We start from the raw sequence: 18,584 nt of genomic DNA on the forward strand, positions 1-18,584 counted from the left end.
AGTAGGAATTGAGTACTACAGATTTAATAACAAAAGTTTTTCAGTTTCTGATCTTTGTGAGGGATACATTTAATTCATGGATTTACAGAACTTTTTAATTAAATCAAGTTCTAATTTATAATTTTTGTTTGTTTAAGACATGGTCTTGCTAGGTATCCATGCTGCCTGTGCCCTCACTGTGTAGCCAGGTTGGCCTCAACTGTGCAGTAGTCCTCCTGCCTCATCTTCCCAAGTTCTGGGATTACAAGTGTGCTACCACTCCTGACATTCTATTTTTAGATGGAAGCATTCCTTTAAGTTTTAATATTTAGCCTTAAAAAACATTCAAGTGCCCCTTACTTTTTGGAACTGCTAGATATGTGTGTTTATTCTGAGTGGAATCGTATGAAATATAGACTGGCTTTCTTTAGCTCTGGATGTTTGGGGTTTTTTTTGTTTTTGTTTTTGTTTTCTTCCTTGCTTAGATTACCACTCTATGAAATTCCAGTGCTTTCAATTCTTGCAGAAGTTATTAAAGAACCTTGACCTTTAACCTCTTTAAAAACGTGCTTTGTATTCTTAATGTGCTGGTAAATAGTTGTCATAGGGTCAGTAGAGTGCACAGGAAGAGTTGGCACAACGTAGAGCTGATAATTTTACAGCTGTGTTGTTGATTAAGCACCAGAAAGAGGATACCTGTTTTTCATTACTGTACACTATTAAGTGTACATTTACCTTAACAATAGTTAGAGAGCTTACTGTACTGTTTGATCTAATCAGCCATCAGATGTTTAATCTGAACAGTCAGACTTGATTAACTGTAGTTATAGGGGATCCATTTTAATTTTCTATGTATCTTGGGCTATCACAAGATTTTTCTCATAGTGTACCCCAGTCTACTACCTTGGATAATTTTTCCCATTGGCTTATAGTTCTGTACACAATGTAGTCTAAAGTCAATGGTCCTCAAGTTTCATCAGGACTTAGAGTCACTGGAGGGCCTCTCTAGAACCCTGATTTCTGGGCTGTGCCCGTCATTTGTGATTAAGTAAGAATGGGTATTGCTGACAAGTTTCCAAGTGATACAAGTGGGACTAGTTCAGAGTTTGTGCTCTGAGAACTATTAGTCTAACAGTTGTATTCTGCCAGATTTTTTTTTCAGGTAATTAAAAGTTTTCTTTACCAGACATCCTCATGGTTTTCTTAATATTTCATGTGTGTCATGATTTTTGTCCTGTGTAGCTCTAGATTCTGTGAGTAAAGGATTCTTTAAAAGTGGAATCTCAGGGCTGGAGAGATGGCTCAGTGGTTAAGAGCACCGACTGCTCTTCCAGAGGTCCTGAGTTCAATTCCCAGCAACCACATGGTGGCTCAAAACCACTTGTAATGAGATCTGGTGCCTTCTTCTGGCCTGCACGGACACATGCAGGCAGAATACTGTATAATAAACAAACAAATAAATAAATCTCAAAAAAAAAAAAAAAAAAGAGAGAACTGATTCTCTGGCGGGATTTGGTAGCACACATTTAAAAAAAAAAAAAGTGGAATCTCTTACTTAAAAGTCAAGAACTGGCCAAAAATCTGCATCCTTGAGTGCTTAAAAATACTTTGCACTAGTAAAACACTTAAGCCTACCTCTTTGCTTTATGGATTGATGACTTTTTGACTTTCCTTCCATCACAGCCCTGGAGAATCTACCTTCATGCCAGTGTATTTGGTGGCTACACTCCTTGTAGCTTTCATTTTTGTTCCCTCAACTTTATTGAGCTATAGTTGACAAAATTGTATGGTCTTAAGTTCTACATATGTATGATGATTTGATATGTATATATTTTGTGAAATGATTCTCTGAGTCATGGTAGTTTCATATGCATTACCCTTTTTCCCTGTGGCCAGCCCTCCCCCTCCCTCCCCCTTCCCCTTCCCTATTCTTTCTTTTTCCTCCCTTTTCTTTCCCCTCCCCTCCCCTCTCCTTTAAGGGAGACTTCTTTCAAGATTCTAAATTAAAATATCTCCTATAGCTGGACTTGATGGCACACTCCTTTAAGCCCCAGCACTCAAGGCAGAGGCAGGGGATCTCTGTGAGTTTGAGGCCAGCCTGGTCCCATGTAGTAAGTTCCCAAGACAGGTAGAGCTACATAGAGAAACCTGTTCCTATAGCAACAGCTTAAGATACTTGCTTTAAGCCTGTGCTTATTGCTTTTTAAGATGACTAAAGGCATCAGAGGATGATGCTTTCCGCTATGTTCTTTAATTGTAGGTTAAGTTCTTGGGTTTATTTGCATTATTTAAAGACCGTTATCAACATTCAAGTTCCTGAAAACATCTTTATTTACTCAAATAATTTCTAGAAGTGAAAAACTAGGTCATGAAGTTTGTACAACCCTAATGCTTTTGCTATACATTGTTCAGCTGCCTTTGATGGATTATACCAGTGGATATCACCACCAGTACTGCTCAGTGTTTTCTTCATTACCCTTCCCAAAGTGGACACTGTAAAACTTGTCTTCATGTGTTAATTGGTATTTCTTTAATTAAAGAAGGTCAGCTAGGGAGGCTGGACACTTTTCATGTTTATATCATTTTGTATTTCTTATATAATTAGCCTCTATATTCTTTGCTTGTGTTTCTGCTGAGGGCTTAGTAATTTTTAAAATTTGTTTGTGTAATGACTTTTTTTTGACATAACTAGTATGAGGCAACTAATTTCCAGACTATTTTCCTTTTTAACTCTTAATCAGAAATTAAATTTTTGTTTTTGTTTTTCAAGACAGTATTTCTCTGTGTAGCCTTAGGTTATGTTTTTAATTGTATATTATTTTATTGATTGTTTTGTACTTGTCAAATTCTGCTCACATAGACATTCGTTATTAGAAAAGTTTTTGCCATGCTTTGGTTTTCTTTTTTAATGTAACTCTTAATCCTCTTGGTTAATACTATAGCATGATATAGAGACCAGATTTAATTTTCAGTGCTTCCACTATTAAGCTAGATAAAAAGAAAAGGTAGATTATGTTCAGTTCTATGGTGGCAACTTGGAAAGCTAATGAAGTGAAATGTCCAAAATAGCATAGAAGTTTAGTTAGGTTCCATACACTGATTGAAAAGCTAGAGCAGCTGGCTCTAAAAGTTGCTCTACAGTCAGATGTTTTAATAGTGAACTCTCTCAATTTGAAATGCTAGGTAATTCTAATGTATACACAGAACAGGATATAAAAAAGGAAAACTTTGTAACTGGAGAACTTACAGACGTTTCCAGATTATTTTATAAATCCTCCATATTGATATCAAAACCTAATAAAGTTAACAAAGAGGAATGGGCCAATGCTACTTTTGATCTGAAAAACAAAATGTAAATACAACTGTTTAATTGATTTTGGAAAGTACAAAGATGATGTAATACTGTATAGTATTATTCTATTTCAGTGAAGAAGCACAAGCAGGTGAGCCATAGTAGCCACTGTGGCTTTTCCAGAAACCTGCAGGCTTAATTAAGGTGTGCATCCCAGACCCAATATTCAGAATGCTTTGAAGTCACAAATAGTAAAGCATCCCTCACCCCCATCCCCACCCCAAAATGAGATTTGTAGCAATTTGGATTTTTTGATTCTGGGTGCTTAATTGGGTTAGACTGTAGATGTTCTGAAATCTGAACATGCCTGCCTCTAAATCGTTCAGCTAAGTCAGTTTTTTGTTGACTAATTTTCTTAGTCTTTGTGTCATTACCTTTAAGCAACATATACAAGAATTTCTACTTTAAGTCAACTTGGAGGTACATGTACTTTTTAAACACAGGATTTTGTAGCTAGAGTTTTCCTGCCTGGCCCAGAGTCAGGACAAATCTCTCTCACCTGCCAGTCCCACAGCCTCTCAGACTCAACCAAATAAACACAGACTTATATTGCTTACAAACGGTATGGCCGTGGCATGCTTCTTGTTCTTATATATTAAATTAACCCATTTCCATAAATCTATACCTTGCCACATGGCTCGTGGCTTACCGGTCGGTACTTTACATCTTCCTTGTCCTGGCGGCTGCTGCAGGCAGTGACTCCTGCCTTCCTGTTCTTTCTTTTCTCCTCTCTGTTAGTCCCGCCTATACTTCCTGCCTAGCCACAGCCAATCAGGTTTTATTTATTGACCAATCAGAGCAACTTGACATACAGACCATCCCCCAGCACAGCCAAGTGCAAACCATCTCAGACACCTGCACTCAGGCCCTAATCATCCTCTATGCGGACCTGCTGGATAAAGCCACGAGGAATCCAAGAACGGGCTCCCACAGGACATACAGAACATCCCACAGCAGGATATTGTTCATCATTGTATTTGTTTAAAAGCAGTTTAATTCATCTTATATTATTTAGTATTTAAAAAAAAATTTTTTTTTTTGGTTTTTGAGTGTGTGTGTGTATTTTAAAGACTTGAAATTGGGTGGTTGTAGGTGAAACTTTTTTACTGTCCAGTACACTTATCTTGTAGTGCACTAAACAAACCTGTTTTTAAAGACAGAAAAAGCAGGTTTCCCCATGATGTGCTGGCTGTCCTAGAACCCCCAGGCATCCCCTGGCAGCCTTCAGCAAAGCTGGAGTGCACCTTAGCACCCGGCTTCTTCCATTGCTCTACAGTCAGTCTTGTGTTTCCTTCCTTTCCCCCACTGACTTGGTAAGGTGTACATACACAGTGGTTTAAGTTTTAAGCAGTTAAAGGTCAAACATCTTTCACATCTGTATTTCTAGAATAGTCACTACTGAGCTCTATCCCTCTTCGTTTGTAAGTGATAATAAATTGTATTCTATGTCATTGTATGGAACTTACAATAATGTTATTTTGTCCCTGTTTTTTCTTGTGTAACTTCAGTTTTTACTTTTTTTTTTTTTTTTTTTTGGTTTTTCGAGACAGGGTTTCTCTGTGTAGCTTTGCGCCTTTCCTGGAGCTCACTTGGTAGCCCAGGCTGGCCTCGAACTCACAGAGATCCGCCTGGCTCTGCCTCCCGAGTGCTGGGATTAAAGGCGTGCGCCACCAACGCCCGGCCTCAGTTTTTACTTTTTAAATCTTGTCTTTCCTCCAGTATTTTATTACAAAGAAAAATCATATTTTATTGACAGAGGTTTTCTACAGTGTTTGCTATTCCAATTTTCAGTGACTTTTTGAATTATTGGTATGCTGGTCTACAGAACTATTTACCAAAAGACACTAGTTGTAGATTGTCTATAATTTCACATTTTTTCCTCTCTTGAGGGCTAAATCTTTGTTGTTTAGCTGTTGAAGTCTTTACATTCCTCTCTGAACTCAGTTTGCAGGGTCTTTAATGAGGTCTCTATTGCCTCATTGAGTTTTATTCAGAACAGGTGAGTGTGTAGAAATATTATAGCCTAGATGAGATGCTCACTGCTCTCACAGTCTTCATATTTATTCCACTTTCTCCTACCTCTTCTTTTTTCTGTCTCACTGTACATTTAACTGCTACCAATCCCCACTTCTTGCCAGGGCTCCAACCCCCATGCCAAGGAATTTTATTCTCTGGCTAACATGATGAAGAGATAAAATAGGTGGCCCACACCTGAGAGGTCAGGAGACTGAAGACTTTGAAACCAACCTGGATCAGTTAGCAGGACTTTGCAGGAAGGGAGGGAAGGTGGGAGAGGGAAGGGTGGCAGAGACCCTGTTGTGGGTGGGGAGGAGTTCAGGAGAGGTAGGGAGAGGAGAGATCAAAACAGTAACTATCACTGACTGTTGTCCTGCAGACAACACCCAACAAAAGGGTTAACTTTCTGTACCATTTTTATTGATTCATTTATTTTTCAGCAGGTATTGCTGAGTTCTTGCTATGTGCTAGATACTTTGCTAAGTACTGATTATATATAACACATAACAAAGGCAGTTTTCTTCCATTGATGACTGAAATAGTTTTTGGATTCTATCAGTGATATATTTAGGTAAAAATGTGGTCTCTCTCTCTCTTTTTTTTTAATAATTATTTTCTGGCAAATTGAAAAAGGTTATTTCAGTATCTACAGATAACACACACAATTTTTAAAGTTGTTCTATGTCCAAGAAATAACTTGACTGTGGTGTTTTATTATCTTAAGGCTAAAGTATAACTTCCACAAATGTATCATCACATCTGACTTGATGGTCTTCAACTTTTTCTTAATCTGTCTTTAAAATTTTTATTAAATATTTATATTTTATATATAGAAGTGTTTGCCTTCATGTATGTGTGTGCACCACATATGTGCAGGGCCTGTAGAGGATAGAGGGGATGTGATATCCTCAGAAACTTAAGTTACGAACAGTTGTGAGCCGTCATGTGGGTGCTGGAATTCAAGCCTGGGTCCTCTGAAAGAGCAGCCAGTATTCTTTACCACTGAGACATCTCTCCAGCCCCATATCTTAATCTTTCCTAAGTTTCTTTGCTAAGTGAATGAAATTAGATTATTAAAACTTTTATAATATAAACAAAAAGTATTTTGGCTTACCAATTAGTTTTCATTTTGAAAGTCTATTTGAAAGAAACAACGAAGCTGCATTCAGTAATGATAAATGAAGAGTCTGCACTTGGGACCATCTATGCTTAATACTTGCAGTAAACATTGGGAGATTTTTAAATGCCCCAAATGTGACAGAATTTGGTGTATACATAGAAATATATGTAGACTGTTAGTGGAGTATGAGTGAAGCAGTTATTTAATTTCAACAAGTAAAAGCATAAAAGCAAGAGGGGATGAGTGGTTAGCATATTTGACATGGTATAGAAAAGTAAAAAGGGTCATAACAGTTAGAAACTCTGTTCTACACGTCTCAGTATTAAAGAAAGAAAGACAAACTTTTTAAATGATGTTTACTGCTTGGCATGGAATTGTGTTTACTAGCTGCTGGGGTGAAGTTACCTTGAGGGTAAAGACCACAAGTTGCTCTGTGAGGCTCATTGTGACAGTCAATAGAGATTTGTTTCTTTTTGTGAATAAGTAGGATCTTTTTGGAGAAACTTAGTTGGTTCATTAGCCTGTTACAGTATGAAAGGCAATGGTCAGTTATTGGAAGTATTTTGTGCCACCTACCTGACCTTATCTAGTTTGTTCGCTCCTGAGGTGATGGCTGTAAATTTGTTGTGTGTGGAGAAGAGAACAACTTCATTAGGAAGTGCAGAGTATGCTGTTCATTCACAGCTCTTTCACCTAGGGATTAGAAGTCTTCTACCACCTTCCTCCCATTGTATCTATGAATCTGCAAAGTGATCCATCCCATAGCCCTAATCTGCATGCTGTCTGTAGCTAAAGCTGAAGAAGCTCAGAAGAGCCTTGAGTTTGTCAAGCTAGTCCAATAGAATTTGGCCTTCAGATTATATCATATTGTAACATAGTGGTAACAAATGTTACAGTAATTGACAATAATTATTTTGTAGCCAAGGTAGATGAGCACTGTGGAAGTAAACTTTATGCCCATTGGAAAGTTGTCAGGGTACTGAGTTTTGACTCTTACCTTTATGCTTAATAATTGTAGATGTCTTCATGATTATTTGTATTGTAATTGAATAAAAAGATACTTGATTTTTTTCTAGAATGTTTTTAAAAGAATCAAGTTTATTTCACATGTAACTTTAATTCTGTGTGTTACAGTAATTGATGAACTTGTTTCTAGGGTCCACCTACAGATGCTCCTGCCGTGGACACAGCAGAACAAGTCTATATCTCTTCCTTGGCATTGCTGAAGGTAAGTGAGGAGTAGAGTTACTGGCTTGGAGCCTCCTTTGTAGTCGCTGTTTTACTTCGGCATATTTATCGCCTTAATTCCCTCAGGCGTAAGCATTATTTCAGGTACATCTACAAAATAGGCTTTTACTTCCACAGAAGCAAAACAGGTTATTTGGCAGCATGGGTGTGTGTGTCAAGATCTCAAATCACTGGGCTTTGTGTCTGTGTATCTTCCTCTCTACAGATGTTAAAGCATGGCCGTGCTGGAGTTCCTATGGAAGTTATGGGTCTCATGCTTGGCGAATTTGTTGATGATTACACCGTCAGAGTGATTGATGTGTTTGCTATGCCACAGTCAGGAACTGTGAGTACTTCTTTATGTTGGCTGCTGCTTGTCTTGGTTTTCTTCTCTTTTCATAATTAAAAATAACTCTTATTTCTTTATGTTTTTTATTTTGTAGTAGGAAGCAGCAATTGTAACACTTATAGTATGAATTTTATCTTGTATTGAATTAAATCAGTCCTTTAACTACACCACAGACTTTTATAAACTGAATGGTGCTAGAACTAAATCCCTTATTCTTTCCTTTAGTGAGCCAGACAAGCTGGATTTAAAAGTTAGTTGCTATCAAAGTAGGGTACTATATTAATTACTCTGAATATTTGATCAAAGTTTTTAGAAACTGTATAAAATTTGAATTCATGTAAATTAATCCTCCTGTGAGGTTTCCATTGTTTTGAAGTCTATGATTTTTTTTTTAATATGCTATGTAGGGAGGTGAATGACTTTCACCTGTTAAGTAAGTAGTGAAATGTAGATTTTTGAAAGCACTCTACACTGTTTAAAATGTCTTCTTTTTAGAGATAACTTTATTTTGCCTTTTATTTACTGAAGGAGATTTTTATAGAAAGTCATCATTTAGGCTGTTTTGTTCATTTGTTTGAGATGTGGATCTCACCATATAGTCCTTGCTGGCCTGGAATTTTCTACTTAGTATAGGCCACCTTTGAATTGACAGAGATCTTCCTGACTCTGCATTGGAATGCTGAGATTAAAGGTTTGTGCCACTGTGCCCTGCTGGACTTAAAAAAAAAGTGGGGGAAAAAAACAACAAACAAACAAAAAACCAACCTCAGTAATCAAAGGCAATGCAGTAGCTTATGCCTTGAGTACCCGCACTGGAGAGGTGAGGGGAGGAGATGAGGAATTCAAGATCTTCCTTGTGTTGGATATTCATTTTGAAGCCATTCTTTCCCACATTGAGACAATTGTCTCAAAACAGAAATTATCAGTGTTAATTCTACCTGTTTTTCCAAACATGAATTTACCATTCATTCTCACCTGTGTGTTTTCTGTGTCTCTGCTGTGGCCCTGCTCTTGTTAAGGCCGGCAAGGCTTATAAGGTGAAGCTGCTTGCTCAGTTTGAGAATCCTCACATACTAAGGAACAGATTACATGCATTTAAATGATGCCATGCATACACACACACATGAAACAAGTATTTTCTGTAGACTAGATGCTACAGTATGCAACAGATTTGAAAATAATACAAAACAATGGCAAAATCTGTAATACATCTTGGGTTTTTTGTTGTTATTTTTGTTGTTGTTGGATTTGTTTGCTTTGCCTTTTTTGGTAAATTGGAATTCTTTGTCTTTCTGGATATCCATTATACTTTTTGTTTGTGGATATAGAAGCACTATATTATCCATAATTTATATTTAGATTTAAATCTTGGTCTGCTATTACATCTCCTTTATCTTAAAATATATAAAATACATAGAAATGAACTTATTTCTGTTACAGGTGGTCCCTACATAGATAGGTAATCAGGACAATAATTCCCTGTAATGTTTGTCTGGCAGTGTTCGATAGGCTGCTTTGATGCTTATGCCACTCTGTGTAGTAGAATCAAGTCAGTAGACTCTTCTGTAAAGGCTTCTGTCTGCATATTCATCCCCCTTTCTTCTTCCTTATCTCCCCTCCTTCTCCCTGGATCCTACCCTTCCTCTCCTTCTCTTCATTCTCTCTCTTCATCTCCTCTTTAAAATAATGAAAACAAAACTCTGAAAAGATAGTCTTAGCTCAGCATCAGAGTGAATATTCTTGTTTTCCAAAGGTGCCTCTTTATTGGAATTCATGTTTGTTTGGTTGGAGGAAGTGCTTATGTTAAACTGGCTTATTTACTTGGATTAGATTTACATTCCTGATGCTGAAATGGTATTAGGAAGTATGCTTGCCATAGGTAGTTGTAACTAAAAAAAATCAGTTTGTCAGCTGTTTGGTACTTCTGATGATGTATATAATCAGAAATAGATAGAGATATAGTAACAGCTATAAACTTTGACACCCTGAATGTTGTCTCAGTCATTAGTTAACAGCAGTTTGGTACTTGACAGTTTTAGAAATTTTGTGGGTATAAGTCTTAGAGTTCAATGACTTGAGTAGCTATCAAATACATGTATCAAAACCTATAAAATTTTAATACAAAATTGGGGGTAGACTTTTGTTGTTGTTCATTTATAGTATGTTTCCTTTCCCCCAAGGTTTCCCAGACAAAGTCTTTTTTTTTTCTCTCCGTAATCTAGGGTGTCAGTGTAGAAGCAGTTGATCCAGTATTCCAAGCCAAAATGTTGGATATGCTGAAACAAACAGGAAGGTAGGTGTTATACACATTATTTTTTATGAATGAGCAATAGTTTTGGAAATGTACCTTAAAGTTTTTGAGCATCATTCCAAGGGGAAGAATCAGTGTAGTTGATCTGCCTATGTGGTGCCTGTTGACATCCTGAATGAAAATCTACCAAGCAGAAAACTGCCTTCTATTAAGATTCTCAGCTGTCATGTCATAGGCTTGGGCTATAATGTCTCCCTGTTTAGCGTCTAGAATTACTTTCTTTTTACTTGTAATTGAAAGACCTGGTATGTTCTTTGTGTTTGAGAATTTCAGCCAAATGCCGTTCTGATAAATGTTTGTAGACATGAGTTTTGAAGACTGTATAATCCAAGTGTTTGTCCCTCAGACTAAGTCTCCCAATAGTTGTCGTTCTCTTGCTCGGATTCTTCTACTGTGGAAAAAACTTCAAAATTCCTGTTAGCAAAAGGCTCAGCAGCTGAGCAGAGCAGTGCAAATTGGTTTTTGACTGAGTTCCTAGTTCTACTGCTGGTTTAATTGATATTTAATCCTTTCACAACAGTGGATCCTGGTGTCCATTGTTAACAAATGGACTCTGTGCCTGAAAAATCTAGCTCCCAGAGCTAAGGAGTTAAAGAGGAGATATTTACTTGAATGCTGAAAGGCTAAAAACTGGCTCTGAGGAAGTGTGGTAACAAGGTGAAAAACTGAAAGCCTTATCTACCACTGCTAATGTGCCTCTCTTAATGATAGCACTCCTTTGTCACACTTACTCATTTCCATGTTTTCTGGAGAAGATGGTGTCCGATTTCAGAGTTCCTAATGGTGCTTTTTCACACCTGTATGTTTTTCATCTTTTCTTAATTTATACCCTGTTAGTGTGTTGTTTCTCTTCATATCATCAGTGTATTACTTGTTGTGTTCTGAGTGTCTGAATGCCCTCTTTGTTTCAGGCCTGAGATGGTTGTTGGTTGGTATCACAGTCACCCTGGCTTTGGCTGTTGGCTGTCTGGTGTGGATATCAACACTCAGCAGAGCTTTGAAGCCTTGTCGGAGAGAGCTGTGGCAGTGGTTGTGGATCCCATTCAGAGTGTAAAGGGAAAGGTAGAGTCAATTCTAACTTGCTTGCCATATACTGCCACTTTTTATACACATACACGTAAAAAAAAAATCCTTTGTATTTGAAAGAATTCTTAATAAAACACTAATACACAAATGCTTTTTATTTAAATCATACAAGTCCATGAATATATGACATGCTATTAGCAATTTAACAAATTATGTACGGTTTTATTTTTAGTTTACTATTATCATGAATGAATGTTTATCCTTAAAAAAAATTTATGAATTTGAATTTTAAGCCATACTAAAAGCTTTGTATATCCCATTTCCATGTTTCATAAATATGTATAAAATTCTATGTATACATTATACATATAGGATTGCTGTATATAAAATACAATATATATTTGCTGCTTTATACATTATTAATATTTTAATAAATAACACATTTTAAAAATGTTTATTTAAAGGGCTCTGTTTTTCAGACACTATGTAAGATGTATTTTCCAAATATTTTAGACAATGAAAACTTGCCCAAAGACTTGGTAATCAACCATTCATGTATTTGTAGTGAGGACACAGATGAATGATTAAATATGCTGACTGATTCTGAAAAGAGGTTTAACTTGCAGAGCACATTGGGTTATATTATTCTTTGTTGAAATCTCTTTTGTTCTTGTTTAGTTCTCTCTCTCTCTTTTTGTTCGTTCTTTCATTCTTTCTTTCCCCTTAGTTCTTTCTTTCTAGCCCCATATGCCATTTTCCTATTTCCTGCCTCATGACAGCAGGGTGCAGCTCTATTATCACCTTCACAGAGCTGTCTGCAAATGTGAGAGGCAATTCGATTTTGCTCAACCACAGGGAGAGTGGATTAGAAAAACTACAGAACATACAGAAATTGGCTAGGTGGTTACTGCTCTAAAATACTGCTGAGGTGTCTTGTTTGAGCATGTACTTCCATTGTTAAAGGAAAATCATAATACACTCACGGAATCCTTTTTATGCAGCTTTTACGAATAATTTTTAAAGCACTTAGAAATAAATATTAGCTTGATATCTATTAGACCTAGAGTTTGATAGTGGTGTGGATTACATTTACATCTACTCAGCAGCTGAAACAAACTAAGTGTGATTGTTAAAACACAGATTCTTTGTGTTACAAATTTGAAATTGAATGTGTTTTGATACCATATTATTACAATGTATAAAAATTGAGGTCTTCTTTAAAGCATGATCCTATGAGATGTTTTTGTAGCTTTTCAAAGGCAAAAACTGTCCCCCAAAACAATAATAATACCAGCTGACAGACTAACAATTTAAGATAACTTCTAATGTTTGCTATATCTGAATTTATTTGCTGTATCCCTGTATCTGAATTTATTTGCCTTCTCTTTTACTTAGTATGTTGTGACTTAATACTGATGAAGGAATTAAAAATCCTTATTGTTTACTAGCTTTATGATTTAAACTACAGAATAATTTTCTGATGTTTAAGATGCCTTTTCAGTAACATAATTTAATAATCATTATTATTCTAGAAATACAGAATTAAAACTTGTGAAGCTCCCACCACAGTAATTTACAAGCAATAATTAGGGTCTATCTCTCAAGTATAATTCTAAATAGCAGTTTTAGCTTCAAAACTTACATCCAAGTGTTGTGTAATACTGAATTCTCACTAGTTCTAGTTAGCTGCAATTCATATTACAATGAAAATTACAGTTAAAACTGTACTTATAGCATAGGTTTTGACAGTGTTGTCTACTTTTTCAAAATAAATAAAATGACTATGTTAGCTGAAATGATGAGGGTTTTGGCAGGATATCGTCCATCTCTGTGACGTCTGAGTTTGGTTGTGACTTATTACTCTTACCTGTCAAGAGCTTTTGACCTTTTGACAGTGTAAATCAAACTAAACACTAGTAAATCCATGATGGACTATTTTAGTTAAATCATGATACTTAAGAATATAAATTTATAAAGAATAAAGAATGAAGAATAGCATTGTACTTTCTCTTCCTGGTATGTGAATTATCAAAATTGTCAAAATATTTAGTAAAACAGTGATTAGATCAAGAGTTAAAATGACAGTTTGTATGTAAATAACTAAAGTTGGACTCTTGTTCTTACTTTTAAAACCTTTCTTATATATTTTCATTTTTATAAATTGCAGTATTATCTATGTTATTGAGCAGTTTAGATAATTATGGATTTCGTTCTTTGTCATCTTAGTTCATTCCCAGTAAGCTTAGTTTTCATTTAGTGTGACTTGAGTATAGTATAATTTATTGAATAATATCTATATTAAAGTAATAACTTACTCTAATATCTATAGTATCTATATTAGCATAATAACTTAATCCTAGACTTAATCCTAGACATAGACTTTACTTCTGTTACTGTTGTTATTTTGATTACTGGTAAAAGTAAACATAGAAATCCAACTCTATAAATATAAAATTATGTAGCGCTTAAGCTTTTTTATTTGCTTTTCAATATTAAATTTTATGGATTATTTATAACCAGAGTAACTTATGAGTTTAAAGTGAGCACCAGCCTTTTAAGTTAAGTGTGACCAAGTTATCACTCCTTCAGGTTCCTGTGGCCTAAGTCATGGAAGAGAACTTCAGTGTTTCTCTAAATTCTAAACAGTAGTTCATATCATTTATAGTAGGTACTATGTATGAATTGACTTTTTCCCCAGGTGGTAAGTGTTCTATTAATTTTATGTTTAGATAGGTTTATTCCCTTGGACCTTTGGTGACATCCCTAGGACCAAACAGTAAGATCACCATACGTAATAAAATGCACTATATGATGAATCTGTATCACTCATTCAGTGCATTATATAATACCAATGTTTTTAAGTGATAGAAGAGAAAATCTTTGCTGTTTGAATTCATAATGTAAGTGGAGAGTAAACTCAGAGATTACCAGTGAGCTCTTGAGTTCAACTATTTAGTGAAATAGTTTCAAGATCCTGGTTTTTAGTTTTCAGTTTATTTGTAAAGTATACATATCCAAATATTTTATACTTAGAGCTTTAAATGGCACAGTGGTGGCCTTTTGCCTAGCTTACTGTGTAGTCTGCCTGCAGTGGGGCTTGATCCGGACCAGTTGCTTTAGAAGTAGATTCAGCTGTCATACTGCTACACTTCTTTCATGTGTCTATTGTAGGGTTACTTTTGAGCAGCATCTGAAAACTGCTATGCAACTCATTTATACACTTACATGTTATATCTTTAAAATATTATTGATTTAGAGAATTAACTTTCTTTGACTAGGTCGCTGTTAATGAATATATAGATGCTGCAGTGTAGTGCCTGTGTTCTGCTGCAAACTAAATAATGACCATTTAGTCTAAGCAGTGGCTGGGTTTTCTTGAAACATGTTTATTAATCTAATGAGAAACATTCAATAAACTTTTGAAAATGGAATAGTGATCTAATTGCACATCAGAATCCCATATTTGCCAATATCTAAAAGTAAACTTTGATAGCATACATGGTAAGTGCAGAGTAGACTAGAAAACAGTCTGCACTGAGCAAAGCAGGCTAAGCTGGGCTAAGCATTGGAGGCTGGGTCATGAAGACATCACCAAAGAAGAAGCACTTGTGCCGTGTGGGAAGACTGAGTAGAAATGCTGTACTAGGTGGCGTGGGTCTATTTTCATTCTTTCACAGATACTGGAATTTAAAACAGGGGATCTTTTACTAAACATGGAGCTCTGGAAAATAAATACAAACAGGAAAAATGAATTAGAGAATGGTTATTCTAAGGTCTTAACCCCCCCACCCCCCATGTTTAGGGATTGGGAAAATGTAATTTTCACAATATTTCTTACTAATTTTAAAATGGTGGTAGTTTCAAATTAATTAATAGTTCTACCTTTTCTCATTTAAAAACAAGTATGTAAAGAGAAAAACTCAAAGCCTTTATACAGATGATACAATTATAAATTTCCCAACAAGATTTTAATGGCATGGAAGGGAATAAATACTATATAGAAGTAGCATTTATTTTAAGCTAAAGCTTTTGTGTTAATAATGCAATCACTGAGCTAGTTGATTTTGCTTTAGTATTTGCTATTCATTTACAGTGCTGTGATTATGTTTAAAATTATTTTGAAATCAGATGTATTAGTTTAGGAAAAAAGAGTTTAAGACAATGAATGTCCCATTACCTATGAGAATATCATTGACTTTTGGCTTATTGAATGCTTTTACTTCCCTAATCATCTAATTATCTCCAGCCATTCACACTGTGTACCTGGCATGTACTAGAGACACAGAAAAGAGAAAGCTTCGTCTCTTACCCTTAGTATAAGTTTTGTGTGGGTAAACTGTGGCTTTAGTAAGAACTCTTTCCTGCAATATCACGTTAATTTTTAAGATGGTAGATATTGTAGGTGGTTGACATTAGCTCTTCTGTCAGGTTTAGGGGGCTTTTCTGAACCTAGGCCTTAGTTTTGAGAGGTTTAATGTTTAATGTGTTACTTAATTTCCTAAGAAGAGTTGATTATAGAGGTAAATTTTCTTCAAAAACATGGGGCATTTCTCAGTTATTGTTAGGCTGTTAGTTAGCAGAGTAATAAATGTTTAATGCCATGTTTTACATTCCAAATAGACTTATTGTATAGTTTTTATTCTGAATGAAACGGTGTTCTGTGAGACTTTCAGTTTGGTTTGCTCTGAAAGTGCTACATGCACTGAAACTAAACAGTAGCAAGGAAAAGAGAGTATTTATTGTCAAACCTAATGATGAGGGTTTTTGAATAGATAATTGATAGCTTTTTTTCACCCATAAAACAGTACACAAAAATACATTCTTGGAGTTCTTCATTTTGTTATGTATTTATTTTATGCACTTTGGTGGTCTTTATTATGAAGTAGATACACAATATTGAATCCTTAAACCCTGCTTTTGTGTAAGTGAAATTTAGTCTTTTCTAGTTTTTGTGTTAGTGTAGTTATTATATTAAATAGCTTGCTAATGACTAGTGTACTTGCTTTAGTGTCCATATAAGTAGGTATAAATCAAAGTTCTATCTCTTGTAACTATACCATCTTATTTAATTTACTTGAGTTGTGTAAACCTTAGTTTCCTTATTTATAAACTTAGGTTATTTTGGTTATTATCTGTTACAATTGACTTTTTGATTATTGAGATGGTTTGGAAAGACAATTTCTACCTATAATAAGCAAAATTTAAAATGGTTAAATTATATGTAGGAATTTAGTTGATGTTTTTCATGCTAAATACATTTATTTTTTGAGAAATACTAATTTGAAGGCTATGATTTGATTTTCTTTAAAGATGATAGTATAGTACAAGAAATGTACATAGATACTTTACCTGCCCATTGCCATGTTAACACTTTTAAACTTTAGTCTTTTAGTACCTAGGGACTTTTCATCTTTTACTTTATATGGACTAATCAATAGGAACATCAGTTTTATTACCACGGTTTGTATGCTAGAAGAGGATCTAAAATCACTTGTTCATTTTGTGTAGGCTGACTATAACTACCAGAGTGAGTTGGTATCAGACCAGCAACATATAGGTGATAGGCTCTTGAAGCTCATTAGAAGTCCCCTAAGGAGCTCAATATTAAGTGTTCTATTTGTCACCTGTGAGTTGAGAAACGTCTATTATACATGAGTAAAGAGTCTAGACAATTTTCGTTATACACATACCTACACTACATACGTGTGTGTAACAACAATCAAAGGAAAAGGCCATCCATTTGAAAGGAAGCAAAAGGTGGAGGGTGTTCATGGGAGGGTTTGGTAAGAGGAAAGGGAAGAGGAAAAATGTAATGTAATTATAATCACAAAAATATTTTTTAAAGATAGCATTGTTTAATGATGTTCTTTTTTTTCTATTTTTAAGGAAAAAATCTTAAAATTTATCTCAATTTCTCATTTTTTTTCATATACCAAGTGTCTTAGGATAGCAAATTTATAGTTATGATTTGATTTTTAGGGAAACTTTTCACATTGTTTACTCTTGCAGTACTATTCTTTTGTTAGCTATGTCAGGTTAGATGCTGCAGGGATCATATACCAAAATGAAATTAGACGTGTGACAGATTGATTTGGAGAAACACTTGTAATGAATAAAGGCATGGACCTTCAGACAGATGTTAAATTTGACCTTGGGTTGGGAAATAGGAAACTGGCTTAGGGTAGGAAAAGCCTGACCATAGGCTGATGGAGAGTTGTTGAGTCATAGTTTTCAGAGGTGTCTTTATTTTGTCAGAGATGGCTAGATTCTTGTATTATGGTTGTGTTTAGTCACTGGCTGGGAGTAGCCCAGGGGATGTATTGCCTGGTGTGACTATCCTGTGGATTAGAAAGAAGGTACAGCAGCTGGAGTTAGAAGTCAGCTGTGCTGTCCACAGCAGGCTCTATTAAACAGAGAGAGATCTGACAGGAACAGCTCACTGAGTACCACAGTTCACAAGAACTGTAATGATAAGCACACATGTATTATTTAATCTTATCACCAACTCTGTGAAGTATCCCTCATAAGTAAACAAGGAGATTGAGACATTAAATAACTTGTCTTAGGTAACTTAGCTAGCAGGTGATAGACTAGAATTTTAACTTTGAGAGGAGTCTGGCTCACACGTAGGCACTCATACTCCTATACTATGCTGACTATATGCATACACTAAAAAGTTCCTTTTATGACTTAAGTATATTCTTTTCACAATGTTTCATGATCTAGAAATGTCTAATTACCTTTGCCATGCTAGTTTCTAAAAATTGATTTGTTTTCATTAAGGGATATATGTTTGAAACTTGTGGATTTAACTCTTTGAATTTTGATGCATGTCTTCACTTGTCAGAAAAGTACATTATGCTAGTTCTGCCCCATCCCTATTCTCCCCTAGTATATTGAAATTGTAGTACAGATCTGTAGCTACAGTAAGCAATTCTCTGAGGATGAAGAAAGAACTGTACATTCACATAGGAATTTCTTTTCCAGAGCTAAAATTGACATTTTATAAATAATTTCCATGTTGCAAACTTGAGACCAAGAAATCACAGCAATTCAGTGATATGCATTTGGCATGAGTCAGTTTTAGTTCTTAGTGCTTTTCATTGGAAATGGCATAAAAAGTAAGATATCTCTGAATTTTTTATGCTGTGGGCTTACAAGAGACAGAAAATGTTTTTATCTTATAGACGCATGGCAGTGCATA

General features: G+C 35.3%; 1 protein-coding gene across 1 annotated transcript in view; it reads left to right on the plus strand.

The window, feature by feature from the left end:
- The window catches only part of Psmd14 (proteasome 26S subunit, non-ATPase 14), an 88,510-nt gene that overhangs the window by 43,895 nt on the left and 26,031 nt on the right, over positions 1-18,584 (plus strand). The window contains exons 4-7 of the mRNA XM_028867050.2: positions 7,624-7,695; positions 7,921-8,040; positions 10,266-10,336; positions 11,266-11,416. Coding sequence (XP_028722883.1) covers positions 7,624-7,695; positions 7,921-8,040; positions 10,266-10,336; positions 11,266-11,416 — 414 coding nt within the window. The remainder of the gene's footprint in view (positions 1-7,623; positions 7,696-7,920; positions 8,041-10,265; positions 10,337-11,265; positions 11,417-18,584) is intronic.

Source organism: Peromyscus leucopus, chromosome 4, assembly GCF_004664715.2.
Source record: "Peromyscus leucopus breed LL Stock chromosome 4, UCI_PerLeu_2.1, whole genome shotgun sequence".
NCBI classification, from domain to species: Eukaryota; Metazoa; Chordata; class Mammalia; order Rodentia; family Cricetidae; genus Peromyscus; species Peromyscus leucopus.